The sequence below is a fragment of the Schistocerca serialis genome, chromosome 12, assembly GCF_023864345.2.
Source record: "Schistocerca serialis cubense isolate TAMUIC-IGC-003099 chromosome 12, iqSchSeri2.2, whole genome shotgun sequence".
Lineage (NCBI taxonomy): Eukaryota > Metazoa > Arthropoda > Insecta > Orthoptera > Acrididae > Schistocerca > Schistocerca serialis.
In genome coordinates this window covers 120,281,800-120,305,159 of record NC_064649.1, presented here as the reverse complement: position 1 = coordinate 120,305,159, position 23,360 = coordinate 120,281,800, and the positions used below count along the sequence as shown (strand labels likewise).

Sequence of the window (23,360 nt, the reverse complement as noted above, 5' to 3'; positions counted from 1 at the left end):
GTTTTCTGTGTTTAGTATTACATCATAATGCAAAAACTACTTCTGCTATAGAAAGGCCAACGTTTCGGCCATGATTGCAGCGGCCTTCTTCTGGGTTGAAACGTTAGCTTTTCTATAGCAGTAGTAGCTTTTACATTATGACGCAGTACCAAACCCAGAAAACTTTCATGTTGACTGACTCTGGCCGCGGAAGCCTATGCAATTATATATGGAGTATGCATTATTCCTTCAGTTTTGTGGATAGCAGTGTTGCCGTTGTTGTCATTGTCATCTTCAATTGGAAGACTGATTTGATGCACCTCTCCATGCTAGTCTATTTTGTCTCTTCACCTCTGAATCATTACTGCAGCCGGCATCTATTTGAACCTCTAGTCTAGATAACAGGTTCTATTAGGTAAGAAGGAGAGTGCACAAATTTCTACATGTATGCCATAACCAGTTATAGCCATTCAATTGGATATTGTAGAGTTGACTAGTGGTGGTTAAGCTGATTGCTATATTTCATCCACTTTCCCAAGTAGTCCCAGACATCTTTTGTGGAATTGAAACCAGCCGATTTAGTGGTGTGTGTGTTTCCACAGCTTAGTGGTCAGCACAGCAGAATGATGTCACATGACAGGCCAGAGTTCAGTTTCCAGCAGGGCAAACTTGTCAGGAGATTGTCAAATAGGTGAATATATCACAGTAAACTGGAACTGCTAATATTTACAGAATTAATACAATGCCAGTAGGAAACATTGTTGTGCACTTTTAATAAATTTATCATACACAAAACATCTAATCATGACTGTTGTGAACAAGTGCTGTCAGAACTGAAATCTAACAGACATTTTTACAATCTAACAGACATTTTTACTTAAGCTGGTCTAAGAGTCTCTGTTAAGATATTCATCTATAGAGTCAAAGAGTTGCTTATCAAGCAATCTTTCAAACTCTGTTTAAACCGTGCTTTATCTGAAACCAAGTTTCTAATGGTCATTGGCAATTTATTGAAAATGCGTGTTCCTGAATATTGGACCCCATTTTGGACCAAGTTAAGTGATTTTATGTCTTTAAGTAGATTGTTCTTATTCCTAGTACTGATATTATGTATTGATCTATTGGTTGGAAATAGAGATATGTTACTTTCAACAAATTTCACTAAGGAATAAATATACTGAGAAGCAGTGGTTAGAGGTTAGAATACAAAGTTCCTTGAGCAGGTTTCTACACGATGATCTCGAATTTATACCCCAAATAAATCTTACTACACACTTTTGCATGCTAAAACTTTTGCTCAATTTGACAAGTTACCCCAGAATATAATCCTGTATGACGTAATACAATGAAAGTAATGAAACTATGCAAGTTTTTTTTATATTTATATCTCCTGTATCTGACATAATTCTCACTGCAGATACAGACTTTTTTGGCGCTTCAGCAGTTCTGTGGTATGCGCTTCACAACTAAAGTAATTATTGGGTTGTAATCCCAGAAATTTAACACTGCTAACTTCATTCTGCATATCTTTGTGTGTTATAGGCATACTGGAAGGAAATCTCACACAGGTTCTGACCTGCATATAGTGGGTCTTTTGAAAGGTTAATGACAGTGAACTAGCTTCAAACCATTTATTAATTCGAGCAGGAACATGTGTGAGAGGCATTGTTAACAAGGCTGCTATCATCTTCGCCTCCGAGAATGTTAAAAAATGCAAAGACCGTACAGATCTGAGTAGGACTTCCGCTCTGAGTGTTCCATACAAATTTAATTATGTACATCCTGTAGATAGTTTTACCCATCCTGGGAATTGCGAAACCTGTCCATTTTTGCCTGTTATAAACATTGATACTAGCAAAATAACGGTCTCAGGAATCCCAAGACATTCAACAATGTTTAATTTAAAACCTGGATTTTTTAATTTCACATTTTCTGTCGCTATTTTTCATTTATTTTATTTTGAAGTTATGTTAACATGCTACACTAATTGGCAATTGCAGATTCTCTGACTTCATCTGCTCTCATCCCTGTCCAGTTACCGGTAAGATTTGACAGAAGTCTCCAGAGAAGAAAATGGAACAGCCAGAGATAGGCCTATTATTGTTACGCAGATATCAAATTGCTGTGTGGAATGCTTGAGTGGATATTCTACGGGATGTTGGAAACTCATTCCAAACAATGGAATTGCAATCCTGCATCAGTTACCTGAATTACTTCACTTTGAAACATTACAGATGCTGTACGTGTCATAGGCATAGACTGTCAGAGACAGTTTGCATCTACAATGAGCGCTGGTGTGGCATGGTATTCAGACAGCCTTACACCTATCACCACTAGATGGCAAAGTCATAATTTTCACTGTGGCAAGGGACTTCACTCCATCATAGCCAGCCAATTAGCACGAAATATTTGTATATGTTATATATACAAATGTTTCTCATGAATCACTGTACCCTTCAGTGAAAATCATATAAAAATCCCTAAAGTAGTTCCTGAGACTTTAGACAGATTATGAATGCAACGTAAGTTTCTAATGGCAAAAAATTAATTTTTATGTTGTATAATTGCAGATAAAAAATTTTGGATTTTTTCCTGTACTTTTCCTGTGAAACTTTGCTTCTTGCCGAATTTCATGGTTCTAGACTAACGGAAGTACACCATAGGTTTTCATGAGAACGTTTGCGACTATCAAAATATGTGACATTAATTCCCATATCTTTCGATTGCATTGGCTTAGAAGCTCAATTTTGACACCACCAAGGGACTGTAGACCTTAATACATGATAAATTTCAACAGTATTTGTCTAGACATCCCTGAGAGAAATGGTTTTTAACAGTCAGGCAGACAGATAGACAGACAAACAGTGATCCTATAAGGGTTCTGTTATTACCGACTGAGGTATAGAACCTGAAAAACAATATCTCATTGTGTTCACAAATTTTTTTATATACATTCATCTCAGAAATTGCATCATCCAACATTTTTTAATTAAGCAGTATGTGACACCTGTGATAACATTCCGCTCCAAAATATACTTTCTGTACTCAAGACGAGTATAGAACTTCTACTCACTTCAAGATGTTGTTCTTTTGGATCCTTTATATCCCAGCCTCTGTGGTATTTGCCTGCTACAATCATGTAATCCTTAGGATTATTTGATTTTCCAAGACAATGAGCAGCTGTAAAAACAATATTCTTTAGTTGCACAACTTTTGTGAGATAACCTAACATTGAAAACCTATAATCTGCTACTATTTTATTATTATTATTATCAAAATTACTATTATTGTTACAAGAAACTAGTGCTGATGCCGTTGTAATTCTGACAGACAGCAACGAACTTGGAAGAGAAGCTGAAAGAATGGACATTGTCCTGAAAGGAGATTATTAGAGGACATCAACAAAAACAAAACAAGGGTAATGGAATGTAGTCAAGTTAAATCTGGTAATGCTCAGGGAATTAGATTAGGAAATGAAATGCTGAAAATTGAAGATGAGTTTTGCTATTTGGCAGAAAAATAACTGATAATGGCAAAAACAGATAGAATATACATTGTAGACTGTCAGCAGAAAGAAAAGCGTTTCTGAAGAAGAGAAATTTGTTAAGATCGATCATAAGTTTAAATGTTATAACTTCATTTCTGATACCCAGAGTGGAGCTAGCCTTGTATGGAATTGAAACATGGATGATGATCAGGTCAGAAAAGGAAAGAATAGAAGATTTTGAAAGTCAGTGCTAAAGAAAATAGATGAAGATTATGAGACATGTCTATAAAATAAGGTCTCCAACTTTTTTCACATAGAAACCAAGTTTATTGGCAATGAATGTCATGTTGATGATATGACTGGGCTTTCAGATATTTTTTGATGTAGTTACAGTTTTGGTCATTGCAAGTTTGCATGTGGTGAGGCCCTTTTCATACACCCCTGTCACAGAACTCCCTTGCCATATTGTGCAGGTAACACTCAACTTCGTTTTCCAAATCATCTGTCTGCAAATGCATTCCACCGAGGTGTAACTTCAACTCAGGAAACATAGGTACTAGGTATTATGTCTGGGCTGTAGGGGTGAGCATGCCCAATCAGAACTGGGCCAAGAGATTGGCTGTTGCATAGGCAATATGGCAATGAGAGTTTTTATAATGAAAACACACTCCCTTTGCCAGCATTCCCCTCCTCCAATTAGGAATGACATGGGTTGTTTCAAAGTCTCACAGTAGTGGGCAGCATTTATTGTTCTGCCGGTAGTTATAAACTATCACAACAATACGCCTTATTCTTCCCAGAACATTATCGCCACCACTTTGACAGCAGACAATATTTGTTTGAACTTTCACGGCTTTGGCAAATTCGAATACCACCACTGACAAGGCTTTTCATTAATTTCAGGTGTCGTGTAGTGTAGTATACCCAGGTTTCATCACCCATGACAAGTGAATTCAAAAACTCCTTGCCCTCTTCTGCATAGCACTCCAGGAATCTGCAGGCCACTTCATCACGTTGCCATTTATGGCATTTGGTCACCATTTTGTGGATCGACCTCGCACACATGTTGTGATAATGCAAATGTTCAACCAATATCTTGTCAGTCGTAGTCTGATGGACTTCAAGCATCCTTTCACATAGTTCATGAATCGTTTTACACCAATAGTCATACATTTCTGTCTCGACTTTTGGATTTGTTTCATCCGAAACCAAAACCCAACCAGAATTCTGTCCACTGTGGATGTCTGTATGTTTGTTCTTGAACTCTCTCACTTCCACATGTTTTCAATGTCCATTCACTTTGGCCCATAGACTTTGCATAACTGACAACGCATGTTAATGGGGGTAGTGCCCTCGGCACTCAAAAAACTAGATCACTGCAAGTAAATGGCACCTACAAGAGAAACTAGGGGAGAGCCATCGCAAACAGCTACCCAGTCAAGACCGTGAGTTGCAGCAGTCTGAGATTAATGGGGATTTGAAGGGGGGGGGGGGGGGAGCCAAAACCGTTTTTCATGGTTCCAGTTTCTTGGTGACCGTACTTTATGGACGCACCTCGTAGATAGGTAGATTGCATAACTAATGAGGAGGTACTGAACAGAACTGGGGAGAAAAATTTACGGCATATCTTGACTAAGACAAGGGATTGGTTATAGGATACATTCTAACACATCAAGGAATCATTGGTTTAGTATCGGAGGGAAGTTTTGGAAGTAAAAATTGTGGAGGGACACTAAGAGATGAATACAGTAAGAGCAGATTCAGACTGATGTAGTTTGAAGTAGTCATTTGGTGACAAAGAGGTTTCTACATCACGGAGCAGCATGGAAAGAGCTGCATAAAACCAGTCTTTGGACCAAGTACACAATAACTTCATGTAAGAGAAAGTAGTATGTTGTCAGACATGACTCTTCTTGAAATGTAAGTTATATAAATTTCAACAATAAGTGTCGGCCGTTGTGGCCATGCGGTTCTAGGCGCTTCAGTCTGGAACGGCGTTACCGCTATGGTCACAGGTTCGAATCCTGCCTCGGGCATTGATGTGTGTGATGTCCTTAGGTTAGTTAGGTTTAAGTAGTTCTAATTTCTAGGGGACTGAGGACCACAGATGTTAAGTCCCATAGTGCTCAGAGCCATTTTCAACAATACGTTTCTCTGTTGCAGCACAATGACACACTTGTGTGCTATTCACGCTGCCTGTCCTTCATCTTTGGGGCTCCAGTTGCAATAATGTGTTCACTATCCAGGGGAACATCATGAATGTTTGTTGGTGGTGACGATTCCCAAACGTGGCAGATGAGAGTGCTCACCGCCCCAGTGAGCGTAAAGTGTGCTTCATCACTTCAGAAAATGTTCCAAGGCCAAATGTCCTTAACTCTTGCGAGAAACATAAGAGAAAGTCTACTCAAATGTTTGCATCAAATGAAAAAAGTTGGTTAGTTCAAAATGGTTCAAATGGCTCTGAGCACTATGGGACTTAACATCTATGGTCATCAGTCCCCTAGAACTTAGAACTACTTAAACCTAACTAACCTAAGGACATCACACACGTCCATGCCCGAGGCAGGATTCGAACCTGCGACCGTATCAGTCGCGCGGCTCCGGACTGAGCGCCTAGAACCGCTAGACCACCGCGGCCGCCAGATGGTTAGTAAAGAGATTAGATTAGATTAGATTAGAATAATACTAGTTCCATGGATCATGAATACGATATTTCGTAATGATGAGGAACGAGTCAAATTTTCCAATACATAACATAATTAAGTTAATTTAACAACATACTTAAGTTAATATAACAACTTTTTTATTTTCTTTGTCTGTTTTTTCTATTTTTTTAAATATTTTTTTCTTAATTTATATCTAAAAATTCCTCTATGGAGTAGAAGGAGTTGTCATTCAGAAATTCTTTTAATTTCTTCTTAAATACTTGTTGGTTATCTGTCAGACTTTTGATACTATTTGGTAAGTGACCAAAGGCTTTAGTGCCAGTATAATTCACCCCTTTCTGTGCCAAAGTTAGATTTAATCTTGAATAGTGAAGATCATCCTTTCTCCTAGTATTGTAGTTATGCACACTGCTATTACTTTTGAATTGGGTTTGGTTGTTAATAACAAATTTCATAAGAGAGTATATATACTGAGAAGCTACTGTGAATATCCGTAGATCCTTAAATAAATGTCTGCAGTATGATCTTGGGTGGACTCCAGCTATTATTCTGATTACACGCTTTTGTGCAATAAATACTTTATTCCTCAGTGATGAATTACCCCAAAATATGATGCCATGTATGGATTCCTTTTCATGATTGCAACACTTTTTGAACGGTGGACCATTGGTAGTTCAGCTCATGCACTGCCAGGAGATGGCATTTTTAGCTATGGCAACAGTAACTTCTTCAACAATTTGTGGCACGATTCACTGTCGGCTTCTCGCCAGTTAATTCAAACTTCTGAATCATGTTCTCCAACTTGATGTGGGTAGAGGGCCTTTCGTCATTCCTTTCACACATTGATGCTCACAAAGAACATCAGTCCTGCTGCTGTTTTGATAAAAAAAAAGCTTTATGGGTAAAGCTCCATGCTGAAAGTCTGCAATTGTTTCAACTCAGCGTTGCCATACCAGTACCAGCTTCTAGGTCAAGACATGACCCTGACACTACTAACAATGCAAATGCTCCAACACAAAGTCTGGACAGTATTCCTATAAAGTTGGCTACCTGTACAGTAAATAGCTTTCCATGTACATTGGCGGAAGTAGCGAAAGTTTAATTGTAATGAACACATACAGGGTGTCCAGAAAAGGACTACCTGATTTCAACATTAAATATCTCGAAAACAAAGATCGATAGAGGAATGCAGTAAACGGTATGTTTATTGTGAAAGCTGTAAGAAGTTAGCAGTTTGAAATAATAGTTACAAAAGCTGCTAACAGATGGCGCTGTAATCGCCTTACGTAATACCTAGTATAAATAGTGATCCGAAGCCCAGAGCGATCAGTTCCACTATTGAAACGTGAAAGGAGGTTAGCGTACCGAAGGAAGTGATTAAAACCTTGTACTCCACTGAACAACGCGTTCTTCTGGTGCTAGAGTACCACAGGTTAGAAGAGAGTCCTACGGCAACAAGGCGAGGTTTTCAAGCACGATTTAATGTTCCAAAAGGACCCGATGCGAAAACCATTCGTACGCTCTTCGCAAAATTTCAATGAACAGGCGGCGTAACATGATCTAGTGGGGCATGTTGGCCGCAAGCAAACCGCAGTTACGCCTGAAAATATCGCCACAGTTTCTGGAATTATTCAGAGAAATCCAATGTCATCCGTCCGTAGAATTGCATCTGAGACTGGTTTGAAGCGTTCCAGCACGCAGAAAATACTGAGAACGAGCCTACACATGTTTCCATTCAAAACTGAAACGCACCAGGCCATACCCATACGAGCTGTGCAAGAAAAGGTTGCCTTTGCTAATCAGATGCTCACAATGATTGATAGTGAAGGATTTGATGTTGGCTGCATCTGGTTAACAGATGAAGCACACTTCCACCTGAATGGATAAGTGAATAAGCAGAACTGGCGATTTTGGGGTTCCGAAAAACCATATTGGTGTGAAGCGAAACCCCTGTATTCTCCTAAAGTTACTGTGTGGGCTGCAGTATGCAGCAGAGGCATTATTGACCCTTTTTTCATTCGATAAACGGTCACTGGTGCACGTTACGTTGCGATTTTGGAACAATTTGTCGCCAGACAGCAAGCGTCAGAGGATCGACCAGGTACTGAATGGTTTATGCAAGATGGCGCCCATCCACATCGGACCGAACAAGTGTTTCGCTTTCTTGAGGAATACTTCTGGAATCGAGTCATTGCTTTGGAATATCCCAAATTTACTGGTGCTGGCATGGATTGGCCTCCATATTCGCCGGATTTGACTCCCTGTGACTTTTTTTGTGGGGCACGGTGAAAGACATGGTCTACCCGAAGCATCCCGCCACGCTGGACGAGCTTGAATCGGCGATCTCTGTGGCAGGTGATCCATTTCGGTTGAGACACTACGAAATGTGATGGCGAATTTCATTCTTCGTTTGCACCACCTCTGTAGTGCCAATGGTGAACATTTTGAAAACATTGTGATGTGATTGTTTGCAAAGATTGTTTTCATACGATTAATTCACTTATGTATGCTGATATGAGCTGTACAGCGTACAGCGCCATCTGTTAGCAGCTTTTGTAACTATTATTTCAAACTGCTGTATAAACTTCTTACAGCTTTCACAATAAACATACCGTTTACTGCATTCCTCTATCGATCTTTGTTTTCGAGATATTTAATTTTGAAATCAGGGAACCCTTTTCTGGACACCCTGTATAACAGAGTGTCATGGATCACATAATCAATATTTGGTATTTGTAGCTCAGCTGCAAGAAAGCTAAGCAATATGTTTTAGAGCTTGTTTATGTGCCTGTCTCCTGCTCCGCTCTTCAACTACATTGTGGGTGATTGTCTGTGCTCTTTATTGTTGCTTATACTCTTTGTAGATTTGTGCAGACTGGGAGTTTACGAAGGTATGTCAAGACAATCAGGTACGTTTGTTGGAACAAGAGAGGGATACTACAACAAAATGAGAGGCAAATACACAACAAGATGCAATAAACAGTAAGATTTACAAATCTCAGGTATTCAGAGGGGTAAAGAGGGAGTGAACAAATTATAGACTTACTGCCTTTAGAGAAGCTTGGGTGATACTATGTAATGCAATCCATAATACGTTACCCTGAAGTAACACACACTGTAGCAAATATTTAACTTGTAAATAACTCACCAGTTAGAACCAACTTTCTTTTTATAAGGGTTCCACTACATAGTTGTAAATATCCATCATTTTCATGTAAATATATTCCAACATGCCATGGAAATTCTGCAGCCAGTGAAGGCTTTCCATCAAGGAGATACGATTCGTCTGTAGGAATTGGTTTTACACACTCTGCAACATTTTTATAATCACACATTTGATTTTACTTTCTGAATTATTTTAGTATTTACATGTATGATGATAAAGATCAGGCTGACAAATTTATATTGGTGGCATAAAGTTTACAATTGTTATTTGCCAGACAAGTTCAAGCAATGTAGGCAAAATAAAGTGAATCTTCAGGAAGCATAATTTTACATCTACCTCCACATTAATACTATGGAAATTACTTTGAAGTGCAGGGAAGAGGATATTTTACAGTATGCTCATGATTCAGTAAAACAGTAGGGTACATGAGCAGAGAACAAATAATTCACAAGTTGGTTAGTATGAGCATTTACTTAATATTATTACAGGCTGGGTAACAGTTTTTTACTTTCATACATTAAAAGTTATAGATATGTTTCATAAATATAAATCTTGTCTTCCTCAGGTTTAGTAAACAATACTATTACAGAACACTCTATCATTTATCTGTACTGATCTTCCGTAAAATGGGGATCTAATACTAATTGTTTTTGAACTCACTTTAAATTGGAGAAGAGATAATAGTGTTGGCTATTAATTGAGCCCCTTGCCACAAGTAAGATAACATCTGCTGATTTCCAGAAACAATGTCTTGGTTTCTAGCAACATTATCTGTCATCGCTCATTTCACCATGAGGACCATGAAGTCTATCACTTGTATTACTATCTTTCATTGACTATCCCATTATGTTGTTGTTGCATGTTTCCATGTTTATGCATTCTCTTTTTATTGGCTCCTTTCGTTATCCACTGAAGTGATAAAAGTCATGGGATTGTGATATGTATATATACATAGTGGTGACAGTGGTATCTCGTACACAAGTTATAAAAGGACAGTGTGTTGGCAGAGTTGTCATTTTTTATTCTCAGGTCGCTATGTCAAAAAGGTTTCTGACGTGATTATGCCCACACAGCGGGAATCAAGAGACTTTAACGCGGAATGGTAGTTGGGGCAATCTCTTTTGGAAATTGTTAGGAAATTAAATATTCTGAGACCCATAGTGTCAAGAATGTGCCGATAGTACCAAATTTCAGGCACTACCTCTCACCACGGACAACACAGTGGCTGACAGCCTTCACTTAACGACCATGAGCAGTGGCGTATGGGTAGAGCTGTCAGTGCTAACAGACAAGCAATGCTGCATGAAACAAACGCTGTAATCAATGTGGGACATATGAGGAACATATCCATTAGGGTGGTGCATCAAAATTTGGCGTTAATTAGCTGTGGCAGCAGATGACTGATGTGAGTGCCTTTGCTAACAGCACAACATCACCTGCAGCTCCTTTCCTGCGTTTGTGGCCATGTCTGTTGGATCCTGGATGACTGGAAAACTGTGGCCACAGCAGATGAGCCTCGATTTCAGTTGATAAGAGCTGATGGTAGGGTTCGAGTGTGGCACAGACCTCACAAAGCCGCGGACCCATCTCGTGAACAAGGCACTGTGCAAGCTGGTGATGGCTCCATAATGGTTACATGCAATTGACTGGCTCCTCTGGATATTTCTTTACTTGGAAACCATTTGCAGCCATTCATCAATTTTATGTATCCAAACAACAATGGAATTTTTAGGGATGAAGTTGATGCATCATGTCACCACGCCACAATTGTTCATGACTGGTTTGAAGAAGACAGCGGACAATTTGAGCAAATGATTTGGCCTCCCAGATCACAAGTCATGAATCCCATCGAATATTTATGGGCCACAATAAAGAAGTCCTGCACCAGCAACACTTCTGCAATTATGGATGGCTATAGAGGCATCACCATGCAGTGTTTCTGCAGTAGGCTTCCGGCAAATTGTGGGGTCCATGCAGCCTCGAGTTGCTGCACTATGTCAGGCGAAAGGGGCTCTGACATGACATTAGGAGGTATCACATGACTTATGTCAGCTCAGTGTATATTGAACTATCTTATTTATTCATTGGCATGTCCATTTTGATGCTGCTGTTCACCTTCCATGTTTTCAAAGCAAGGAAGCAGGAGTTTATGTTTCACATTTTGTACAAAAAAGAAAATACACTCAAGATGAATTTAAAATTGCTGGCTCTTACTTACCTTCAGGATACTAAGCTGTAGTGTGTTGCTACTACTCCATCTGTTATACTTTCTGCTCCCAAGAATAATTAATTTTTTTTTTTTGCTATTTCATTCTATATGTAATGCAGCTGCACACTTAATAGATAATGTGTACAGTAATATAAAATTGTTCTTTATGAAAAATTCCATTTAAAGTCACAGTTTATTTGTTCATATTTACGTTGTATTGTATGTACTGTATTGTATGTTAACCAGTGGCCTAGAAACTATGGAGAGGCTCCGTCGCTGCCGCAGCCGCAGTGGTCCACAACCCCACGACGACTACCGCAGTCCACTTCACCCCTCCAACACCCCACACCGAACCATTCTTTCAGGGTTATTCACATTTACTTTCCTTGTTAATGATGCAATTGACTTTACTAGAAGCCTATATAATTAAATGACCAACTGAGGTTATGACATTTAATCAGGAAACATTTTGCAGGAGAGGGAGCATAGGAGGTATTGCTACCACTCATTCAAAAGCAGACTTCCCAACTTTTTGAGAACATATTTTGAATTATCTGAAACTAACCAACTCATGAAATGATTAACATTAATAAAAGTTCAGAACCTCACAATTCCAACTGCCTATTTTGCTTTAACACCTACAAGATTCTGAAGTATGACAATGTATTTTTGTTGCTATATTTTTTTCTGAATGAAACAACACCTCTCACTAATTAATTCAATCACAGACAGAGATTTTGTATAATTTGGGGTCATAACAAATTTATTCCAAGATGGATTTCATACATGTAAACAGGGGGTTTCTGACTCTTTCTCTTTCCAAGCATTAATCTCGACTGGTGGGGTCTGCTGGTCAATCGGATGTGGCATGTTAATTTGAAGGGGTGGCCAGATGCTCTTCGTGTCACCACCCCGTACCCCCCGGGAAGGGATTAGTGTACCCCAACTGTCTGCACCTAGTGTAATCCATGGAATAGTGTGCAGATGTCTGCAATCTGTGTAACTGAGGCAGAACGTGGGGACCAGTCCAGAAGTCACCTAGCGGGATGTGGAAAACCGCCTAAAAACCACAACCACGCTGGCCAGCACACGAGCCCTCGTCAGTAATCCGCCGGCACACCTACACGAGTCCAGCAAGCAGTGCGTTAGCGGTTTCAGCTACACTGGTGGGTAGGGGATTTCTGACTAAGGATGAATAATAATGTTCCATATATTTTATGTTTTACTACCATGAAACCTTTTTTTATAAACCAGATAATAGTAAAACTGTAGAGTACATGCAGTATAGCAAAGTCTACCCTAGCCAATTTTCAAAACATTATGTAGTTTCAGAAGTCACATAATCTTATGCCTGTCTTTAAATAGTCAACGTCCCACAAAGTCACCTGTCACTAACCAATGAGCAACCAGGTAAGATCTCTATGTAGGGCCATTACAGTCCCATCGAGTAAGTTTGTAAGAACTATGTAGTTTAAAGTGAAACTTCGGAGCTGCCGCCAGCTTGTCTCCGTCCTGCAGAACGGAAGTCAAGTAGCTGTTCCACTGGAGGACGACGGATTCGCACACTCCCGTCTGCTTGATGAAGAAAGTGTTGGGATTCATCAGATGAAGAAAAGCTCTGCCACTGCGCCAACGTCCAGTGCCGATGGTCACGTGTTATCATTGGCATTTTTTTTTCTCCTTTATTGAGTTGCGATTCCCCCCGAAGAGGGCGGGCTGGCAGCAGCTTAGTACGCCGCTCTTCAGCCTACAGAATTTGTTTTAAAAAAAATGAAAATAATAAATAATAAAAGCTGGCGATAAAATCGGTGACATAAATGGTCAAATGGCGGAAAATTGTGGAACTTAAAAAATAAAACAAAGGGTTGATGATGCTAATAAAATAAACAGGAAGCAGAAAAATAATAGACAGACAACTAAAAAACACGGCGACAGTCTGGTTTCTGTTTGCAAAGGATATGAAATTCACACCCAGCGACAGCATGATTTCTGTTTGCAAAACTTTGGATAGATGCACAACACTGAACACTCACTTGAACACTGCACTAAAAAGTTGGCACAAATATGACACACCACAGCTGAGGGAGGGCAGGCGGGGGGAACTGGGACAGACAATGGGAAGGAAAAGGGGGGAAGGAGAGGAAAAAACGATGTGGAGGGCAGGGGGGAAGGAGTTGATGGGGGACGAGGACCCATAACAGGGGGGGGGGGGGCAGACGTGACAGGGACTGGGGAATGCAAAAGGACTAGGGGGGGAAGGGAGGCAGAGAGAGGTTTGGTGGAGGAAAACAGGACGAAGAGGGGGGGAGGAGGGAGCCCAGGGAAAGGACAGAGGAGAGGAGGGGGAGATGAGGATCAGAGTTGATAGGTGGGATATATGAAGGGAGAGAGGGCATGAGCCAGGAGGAGTAGTTGATGGAAGCCACCTTGGGAAAGGAGATGAAGGGTGTAGAGGTGGAGGGTAGGGGGGACACAACAGTGAAGGTGGGGCAGAGGGCGGGGGTTGAGAGGAGCAACCAGGGGGTGAGGGGGATCAAGGCGGTGGGAGGTGTAGAGTATGCGGATATATTCGAGGAATAGGAGCAGATGGGGGAAAGGAATGAGGTCATAGAGGATCCGCATGGGGGACGGGATGATTGCGTCGCCAGCTGCGGAATCCCATGATTAGGAGTGGTTTCACCTTGGTTTCGCCACATGTAGAGGACACTCAACACAGCAGTGCTAGAACACCCGATGAGTCATGCGGTTTACGAATTGCTCGAGCCAAGCCTACGGGCCATCACGATCTGAACTCGACCAAACTCAGATGTAACGCGTACCTTGCCCTTTCTACACCTGGACAGTACACCCATTGATACCGCATGCACCGTGCGTGTGACTGTCTGACTAGCAGTCGTTGCTCACCAGGTGATGCTGCTATCACCTGGACGGGTTTATATCGATAGTAGAACGGTTGTCATAATGCTCTGGCTGATCACGGTACTTGCATTTATGTTCAACACATGGCACTCAATTAGGCAGTCTATGTAAAAACACATGCGTATTCGAATTCAACGTTGTGTCCAAATTTCGAAGCAATCGCCGAAGAACTTTTGTAGATTTCAGATTTTGAATAACGAGCCTTTATAATTTTCTTTGTATAGGTGAAAGTGAACATTGAAGAGTTCAGCACATTAGAAACTATCAACAAAGTATGAAACTTCCTGGCAGATTAAAACTGTGTGCCCGACCGAGATTCGAACTCGGGACCGTAGAGCACTTGCCCGCGAAAGGCAAAGGTCCCGAGTTCGAGTCTCGGTCGGGCACACAGTTTTAATCTGCCAGGAAGTTTCATATCAGCGCACACTCCGCTGCAGAGTGAAAATCTCATTCTATCAACAAAGTAATTGCGCAACTGTTGTGTAAAATTCTTATGGGTGACTGTGAGCATCACAACTACTGTACATCTATAGTCTGCAAACTACCATGAAGTGCATGGCAGAGGGTATGTCCCATTGTACCACTTATTAGGGTTTCTTCCTGTTCCATTCATGTACGGAGTGCGAGAAGAATGATTGTGTGAACGCTTCTGTGCGTGCAGTAATTATTCTAATCTTATCCTCAGGACCCCTATGTGAGCGACATGTAAGAGGTTGTAGTATATTCCTTGAGTAATCATTTAAATCCGGCTCTTGAAACTTTGTTACTAGACAGTCTCGGGTTACAGAATGAAATTTTCAGTCTGCAGCGGAGTGTGCGCTGATATGAAACTTCGCGGCAGATTAAAACTGTGTGCCCGACCGAGACTCGAAATCGGGACATTTGTCTTTTGCGGGCATGTGCTCTACAAACTGAGCTACCCGAGCACGACTCACGACCCGTCATCACAGTTTCAATTTCGCCATGAGTTGGTAGAGTACTTGCTGACGAAAGGCACATAGTTTTAATCTGCCAGGAAGTTTCACTATTGGGTTAGTTTACTTCTGTCTCCAAGACTCTGCCAGTTCAGTTCCTTCACTACTTCTGTGACACTCTCCCACGGATTAAACAAACCTGTGACCATTCGTGCTGCCCTTCTCTGTATACATTTAATATCCCCTGTTAGTCCTGTACGTTATGGGTCCCACACACATGAGCAGTATTTTAGAACTGGTCGTACCGATGATTTGCAAGCAATTACATTTTGTAGACTGATTGCACTTCCCTGGTATTCAACCAATAAACGGAAGTCTACCACCTGCTTTACACACAACTGAGTCTACGTGACCATTCCATTCCATATCCCTACAGTGTGTTCCTCTCAGGTATTTGTATGAATTAGCCGATTCCAATAGTGACTTATTTTCCGCCCCTGGTAGCTGAGTGGTCGCCAGCATGGTAGCTCAGCGTGTTCGGTCAGAGGGTCAGCTGCCGTCTGTAATAAAAAATACTGAGTTAATCGATCAACAACGAACTTAAATGAATGTCTTACGACGTCCGCCCCGAGCAGATGCAAGGAACAAAAGCGAACAAAATGAGATTTAAAAAAAAAAAAAGAAGCGGTCAGCGCGACAGGATGTCATACCTAATGTCCCGGGTTCGATTCCCGGGTGGGTCGGAGATTTTCTCCGCTCAGAGACTGGGTGTTGTGTTGTGTTGTCCTTATTTTAATCATTTTGTCCTCATCGACACGCAAATCGCCGAAGTGGCGTCAACTCGAAAGACTTGCACCCGGCGAACTGTCTACCCTACGGAAGGCCCTAGTCACACGGCATTTTTAAAGTGACTTTTTGACTGTTTCGTTTTGTGAAACGCAAAATTTTACATTCCGAACATTTAGAACAAGTTGGAATCTCTTCACCATGTTGAAGTCTTATCAGGATCTGACTGAATATTTAAGCAGATTACCTCAGATAGTACTTCATCATAGATAACTGCATAATCTGCAAAAAGCCTGATTTTACTCTTAATATTGTAGTTTTCAGAGAACGCATTTAGTAAAGTTTGACAGGATGTCTTATCACGCCCTCTACTAACAAAACTGTAATTTTCCCAATCAATTGCTGGATGATTTAAGTCTCCACTGATAATTAAAGTATGATTGGTGAACTTAGATACAAGTGAACTGAGGTTTTCTCTAAAGTTTTGGGTTAAATCAGGAGACGAGCCTGATGGGCGATAAAAGGATTCAATTATTTTATGTCCACCGCTAGTCTTGCCCAAACATCTGACTCGCACTGATGAATGTCACATGCAATGGCAATCATTATACCACGGCGCTGTCACATACGAGGGCTGTTCAAAAAGTACGGTATCTTTTCAAATTGTGCGGGCAGCATACAATCCATTAATGATCTCTTTTTGTTATGTTGGTAAACATGTCCCGAACATATGTTCACAGTTTCAAGTTACAGCATACTTCGTTTGTTTTTGACAGAAAGTTTAGAGGTGTTTTAGTGTACTCGGCGATTTTCTATTGTTATAAAAAAATGGAGCAAAGAAATTGCATCAAATTTTGTGTGAAATATGGAATCAAGTGCTCTAAAACACTTGAAATGTTGACAGTGGCATACGGTGAGTCTGCTCTAAGTAAAAAAAAAAAAAGTTGCAAGTGGCACAAGTTCTTCGAAGGTGGCCGAGAAGATGCCAATGACGAACCTCGCTCTGGACGCCCCAGCTCATCAGCAACAGCTGATCACGTCGAAGCTGTGAAGAAAATTGTTTTGGAAACTCGTCGAATTACCGTAAGGGAACATGCTGAGGATGTTGGCATTTCTGTCGGCTCGTGTCATGCAATGTTTTTCGGATGTTTTGGACATGAGACGTGCCTCAGCGAAGTTTGTTCCAAAACTTCTCAATTTTGATCAGAAGAACCGTCGCATGAGCATCGCTCAGGAGCTCTCGAATGACATCAGTGATGATCCTGATTTGCTCAGAAGGGTCATACTGGTGGCGAAACATTCGTTTACGATTATGACGTCGAAACCAACGCCCAGTCGTCCCAATGGAAGCATCCCTGAGAGCCAAGACCGAAAAAAGCACGCCAAGTTCGATCAAATGTCAAAGTTTTGTTCGCTGTTTTTTTCAATTACCGTGGTGTAGTGCACCTTGAATTTTTGACAAAAAAGTCGTACAGTCAATAAGGAATATTATCTCGACGTTAAGCGTCGTTTGCGAAAGCAATACGCAAAAAATGTCCGGAATTGTGGGACAACAATTCGTGGTTTTCGCATTACAACAATGCACCAACTCATTCGTCGTTGCTTGTGAGAGATTTTTTGGCAAAAACAACACGACAGTCATGCCCCAGCCACCATATTCATCGGATATGGCCCCTGCGACTTTTTCCTGTTCCCAAAACTGAAGAGACCTACCAAAGGACTAAGATTTTCAACGATTGATAAAATAAAAACTGCATCGCTGCAAGAACTGAAGACTGTATCAGAATGTGCTTATGAGAAGTGCTTCGAGGATTGGAAGAAGCGTTGGCACAAGTGTATTGTATCGGAGGGCGATTGCTTTGAAGGGACAATTTGAATAAATGATAATTAATTGAAACCCTCAGCTGCCGACAGGTGTTATTGACATACCTTGATGGGAACAGCTGAAAATGTGTGTCCCGACCAGGAAACGAACCCAGGATCTCCTGCTTACATCACAGACGCTCTATCCATCGATAAATGATAATTAATTGAAACCCTCAGCTGCCGACAGGTGTTGTTGACATATTTTGATGGAGACAGCTGAAAATGTGTGCCCCGACCGGGACTCGAACCCAGAATCTCCTGCTTACATGGCAGACGCTCTATCCATCCATAAATGATAATTAATTGAAACCCTCAGCTGCCGACAGGTGTTATTGACATACCTTGCTGGGGACAGCTGAAAATGTGTGCCCCGACCAGGAAACGAACCCAGGATCTCCTGATTGCATGGCAGACGCTCTATCCATCCATAAATGATAATTAATTGAAACCCTCAACTGCCGACAGGTGTTGTTGACATACCTTGATGCGGACAAAAAAATGGTTCAAATGGCTCTGAGCACTATGGGACATAACTTCTGAAGTCATCAGTCCCCTGGAACTTAGAACTACTTAAACCTAACTACCCTAAGGACATCACACACATCCATGCCCGAGGCAGGATTCGAACCTGCGACCGCAGCGGTTCCAGACTGTAGCGCTTAGCACAGCTCGTCCACCCCGGCCGGCCATGATGCGGACAGCTGAAAATGTGTGCCCCGATCGGGAAACGAACCCAGGATCTCCAGCTTACATGGCAGACGCTCCATCCATCTGACGCACCGAGGACACAGTGGATAGTGCGACTGCAGGGACTTATCCCTTGCATGCTTCCCGACAGACCGACAGATGGCGCTTCATCTGATCAGAATAGCAATAATTAGCATAACAAAGTAAGACGAAGCAAAGGTGATGTTCTTTACAGGAAATGCTCAATACGTCCACCATTATTCCTCAACAATAGCTGTAGTCGAGGAATAATGTTGTGAACAGCACTGTAAAACATGTCCGGAGTTATGGTGAGGCATTGGCGTCGGATGTTGTCTTTCAGCATCCCTAGAGACGTCGGTCGATCACGATACGCTTGCGACTTCAAGTAACCCCGAAGCCAATAATCTGGGGAGCTGGGAGGCCAAGCATGACGAAAGTGGCGGCTGAGCACACGATCATTACCAAAAGACGCGCGCAAGAGATCTTTCACGCGTCTAGCAATATGGGGTGGTTATAATAAAACCCCATGTCATTCCAAGCATGTGTGTGAATTTTTACCTCTCTATCTACATTACTCTGTGGTTTATTAAGTTTTCAAATTTATACTGACTTTTTGATCACCCGGTACATACGTAATGTTCCTAATAGATACTTAGCCCATGCGAGTTCGCACAGGTTGCCCGAACTCTTACGGGAACCGTCAACTTAAGTGGGAGCGAGTAATGAGTGGATGGGCAAAGTATCTACTAGGAACATTATGTATGTATATTGTGGACAGTTGGGAATGTGGGTCTCACGGGGAGCGTGCAAGGGATAAGTCCCTGCAGTCGCACTATCCACTGTGCCGTCGGTGGCTCAGATGGATAGAGCGTCTGCCATGTAAGCAGGAGATCCCGGGTTCGAGTCCCGGTCGGGGCACACATTTTCAACATGTCCCCAATGAAGTGTATAAACGCCTGCTTGCAGCTAGGGTGTCTATTTAATTATCATTTCATTTCTAGCAAAGCTGCATGGTCATCCACGGTAACTGTTCTTTCGGGAACAGATACTACCGTCATATATAGTTAAAAATATGGGTTCCCGGCCTTTGACCTTCTTGTGCGAACGCACACGCTATGCCCGAACTCGTACGGGACTTGGTAGATTAATCTGCCACGAGTAATGAGTATGATGGGCAAACATCTATTAGGCGCACTACGAATGTAGTGGTGTGGACATGTTGGGAATGTGGATCTCACGGGGAGCGTGACGCACTGTCCTCTGCGCCCGCGGTGGCTCAGATGGAAGAGCGTCTGCCATGTAAGCAGGAGATCCCGGGTTCGAGTTCCGGTCGGGGCACTCATTTTCAGCTGTCCCCATCGAGGTATGTCAACAACACCTGTCGGCAGCTGAAGGTTTCAACTAATTATCATTTATTCTAGAGAAGCTGCACGGTCATCAATGGTATCTGTTCTTTCGAGTTATACTATCTTCATAGACAACGTGAATATTAATGAATAAATAAATATTTTTTTTTCATAAAAATATAAAGTCACCTTAGTTTTTGAGCACACCCCGTACGCGACAGATCGTTAATGTAACGCGGCAACTGTGGCGTACAGGTCGCCTCGTAAATAGCAGTTCGCAGCTACAAAACTAAATACGTGTATCTGAGCAATGCAGACTCGTGGTCACGTAACACGAGGCGCATCACGCCAATGCTTCACACAACCAAAACGCGATGAAACAATAATTTTACAAAGTACTTTTAATAACGTAGAAATCTGTGGTAATCAAAATAAAGAAAATTGTAGAACATTAGATTAGGTGAACCCATCCTCTGGGTTGTGGTTTCAATAGATACTATAGATGAATACTCCGTTTCACAATGCCAGCACGGTTATTATGTGATTTAGGTAAAAATTTATATCTCCAAAAGTATTGGAGTTATTGATTTGAAATTTTAACGGTGTGGTTGTATTATCCATAGAATTTGGTATACAAAGTATGAAAAAGATCGATTAATATTTAATAGTTGTAATGACTTGGCAAGACAGCCAAGCCACTCGGAGGTAGCCGAAAGGCACGCGTTTAAGCTCACGCAGACTGGCGTGAGGTCTGGAACAGGACAATGTCTTGAGAATTGCAAATAAAGTACGAAGATCCTGGAATACTTAACTTTAATCCATAATTCGAGAACATCGCTCTTGATGATACATAATTTATAACCTCAATATAAACTGGTAATGGCGCCTTGTTAGGCAACGGCCTTGCCGCAGTGGATACACCGGTTCCCGCGAGATCACCGAAGTTAAGCGCTGTCGGGCGTGGCCAGCAGTTGGATGGGTGACCATCCAGCCGCCATGTGCTGTTGCCATTTTTCGGGGTGCACTCAGCCTCGTGATGCCAAATGAGGAGCTACTCGACCGAATAGTAGCGGCTCTGGTCACGGAAAACCATCATAACGACCGGGAGCGCGGTGTGCTGACCACATACCCCTCCTATCCGCATCCTCAACTGAGGATGACACGGCGGTCGGATGGTCCCGATGGGCCAATTGTGGCCTGAAGACGGAGTGCTAAAAAAAAAAAAAAAAAAAATGGCGCCTTGCTAGGTCGTAGCAAATGACGTAGCTGAAGGCTATGCTAACTATCGTCTCGGCAAATGAGAGCGTATTTGTCAGTGTAGCATCGCTAGCAAAGTCTGCTGTACAACTGGGGCGAGTGCTAGGAAGTCTCTCTAGACCTGCCGTGTGGCGGCGCTCGGTCTGCAATCACTGACAGTGTCGACACGCGGGTCCGACGTATACTAACGGACCGCGGCTGATTTAAAGACTACCACCTAGCAAGTGTGGTGTCTGGCGGTGACACGACAATAGTACTTCTTCGTATTCACAGAGAGTACGTGTAACGTACTGCATGCAGCGTTAATCAAGTACACTGCTCGCTCGGCCCAGTAGCAAAGCGTGAGATCCAAACACCTGCTCTCTCACTGGCTCCACGGCAAGCTAAGCGTTCAGTGCAAGGTGAAAACTCTTAATGATTTGCTACTTTACATACCGACTCATAAAAGTGAAGTGGGCGACAGAAGTGCCTCAGTGGATAATAAATGTTAATCGCATCGTCTTTAGTCTGCGGGCCCGTCTACAGTGTCACGTAACGTAAATGGGAGCAAAGAACGAAAGAATACCTGTACCAGGGGTTTGGGCACTGGCCGAATATAACGGCAGACAGACTGCAGTGGGTTGGCCACATTTGTCAGGCTGATGGATTCGTCCCCTACCGACTCCCCAACTTATTGGCCGGTACTTACCAGCGGTGAGCAGCAGCAAGAGTGGCCACAGCTGCCCTCGGCGGAGGTCCATCGCGCACTGCGGGGCTTCACCAGCACCGTGCACATATAAGCGAGGCCGTTGGCCTCTATTGGTCGCTGGGGATACCGGGAAGCACCGCAACATTGAGGAAGGCCAGCAAGCTCAACGGCGTCGCAGTTCTGCGAACGGAGAAGGAACACACCAAGGACGCCAACAAGCTGTTAGCCAATACAGCGTAGAGCTCATCATCTGCGTCCGCAAGGTGGGGGTGGGGGCAAGACGGGGGACTCGCCCCCTACTGGAATCTACAGACTTGTTATTCATTGCAGAATTCTCTCAAATTCGTAGCAGTCACTAACTGCGACACCACTACACTGCAGATTTAACACAGCCGACCGCAAAAGGTAGTTCACTACTGGCCATTAAAATTGCTACACCAAGAAGAAATGCAGATGACAAACGGGTATTCATTGGACAAATATATTATACTAGAACTGATTACATTTTCACGCAGTTTGGGTGCATAGATCCTGAGAAATCAGTACCCAGAACAACAACCTCTGGCTGTAATAACGGCCTCGATACGCCTGGGCATTGAGCCAGAGCTTGGATGGCGTGTACAGGTACAGCTGCCCATGCAGCTTCAACACGATACCACAGTTCATCAAGAGTAGTGACTGGCGTATTGTGACGAGCCAGTTGCTCAGCCACCATTGACCGGACCTTTTCATTTGTTGAGAGATCTGGAGAATGTGCTGGCCAGGGCAGCTGTCGAACATTCTGTATCCAGAAAGGCCAGTACAGGATCTACAACATGTGGTCGTGAATTATCCTGCTGAAATGTAGGGTTTTGCAAGGATCGAATGGAGGGTAGAGCCACGGGTCGTAACACATCTGAAATGTAACGTCCTCTGTTCAAAGTGCCGTCAATGCGAACAAGAGGTGACCGAGACGTGTAACCAATGGCACACCATACCGTCACGCCGGTTGATACTCCAGTATGGCGATGATGAATACACGCTTCCAATGTGCGTTCACCGCGATCTCGCCAAACACGGATGTGACCAGCATGATGCTGTAAACAGAACCTGGATTCATCCGAAAAAAATGACGTTTTGCCATTCGTGCACCCAGGTTCGTCGTCGAGTACACAATCGCAGGCGCTCCTGTCTGTGATGCAGCGTCGAGGGTAACTGCAGCCACAGTCTCCGAGCTGATAGTCCGTGCTGCTGCAAACGTCGTCGAACTGTTCGTGCAGATGGTTATTGTCTTGCAAACGTCCCCATCTGTTGAATCAGGGATCGACACGTGGCTGCACGATCCGTTACAGTCATGTGGATAAAATGCCTGTCATCTCGACTGCTAGCG

At 42.5% G+C, this 23,360-nt stretch overlaps 1 protein-coding gene, 1 non-coding gene and 1 pseudogene across 2 annotated transcripts in view; 2 read left to right on the top strand and 1 right to left on the bottom strand.

The window, feature by feature from the left end:
- The window catches only part of LOC126428189 (melanization protease 1-like), a 28,968-nt gene extending 6,852 nt beyond the window's left edge, over window positions 1–22,116 (bottom strand). The window contains exons 1-3 of the mRNA XM_050090104.1: window positions 21,992–22,116; window positions 9,281–9,442; window positions 3,053–3,159 (exon numbers count right to left, since the gene is read on the bottom strand). Of these exons, the coding sequence (XP_049946061.1) occupies window positions 3,053–3,159; window positions 9,281–9,442; window positions 21,992–22,043 (321 nt within the window). The 5' untranslated portion in view covers window positions 22,044–22,116. The remainder of the gene's footprint in view (window positions 1–3,052; window positions 3,160–9,280; window positions 9,443–21,991) is intronic.
- Trnat-ugu (transfer RNA threonine (anticodon UGU)) lies at window positions 19,544–19,618 on the top strand. Its single transcript has one exon. It is a non-coding gene; the product is annotated as a tRNA-Thr (tRNA).
- Window positions 20,940–21,056, top strand: LOC126428669 (5S ribosomal RNA; annotated as a pseudogene).
- Window positions 22,117–23,360: the final 1,244 nt, after the last annotated feature.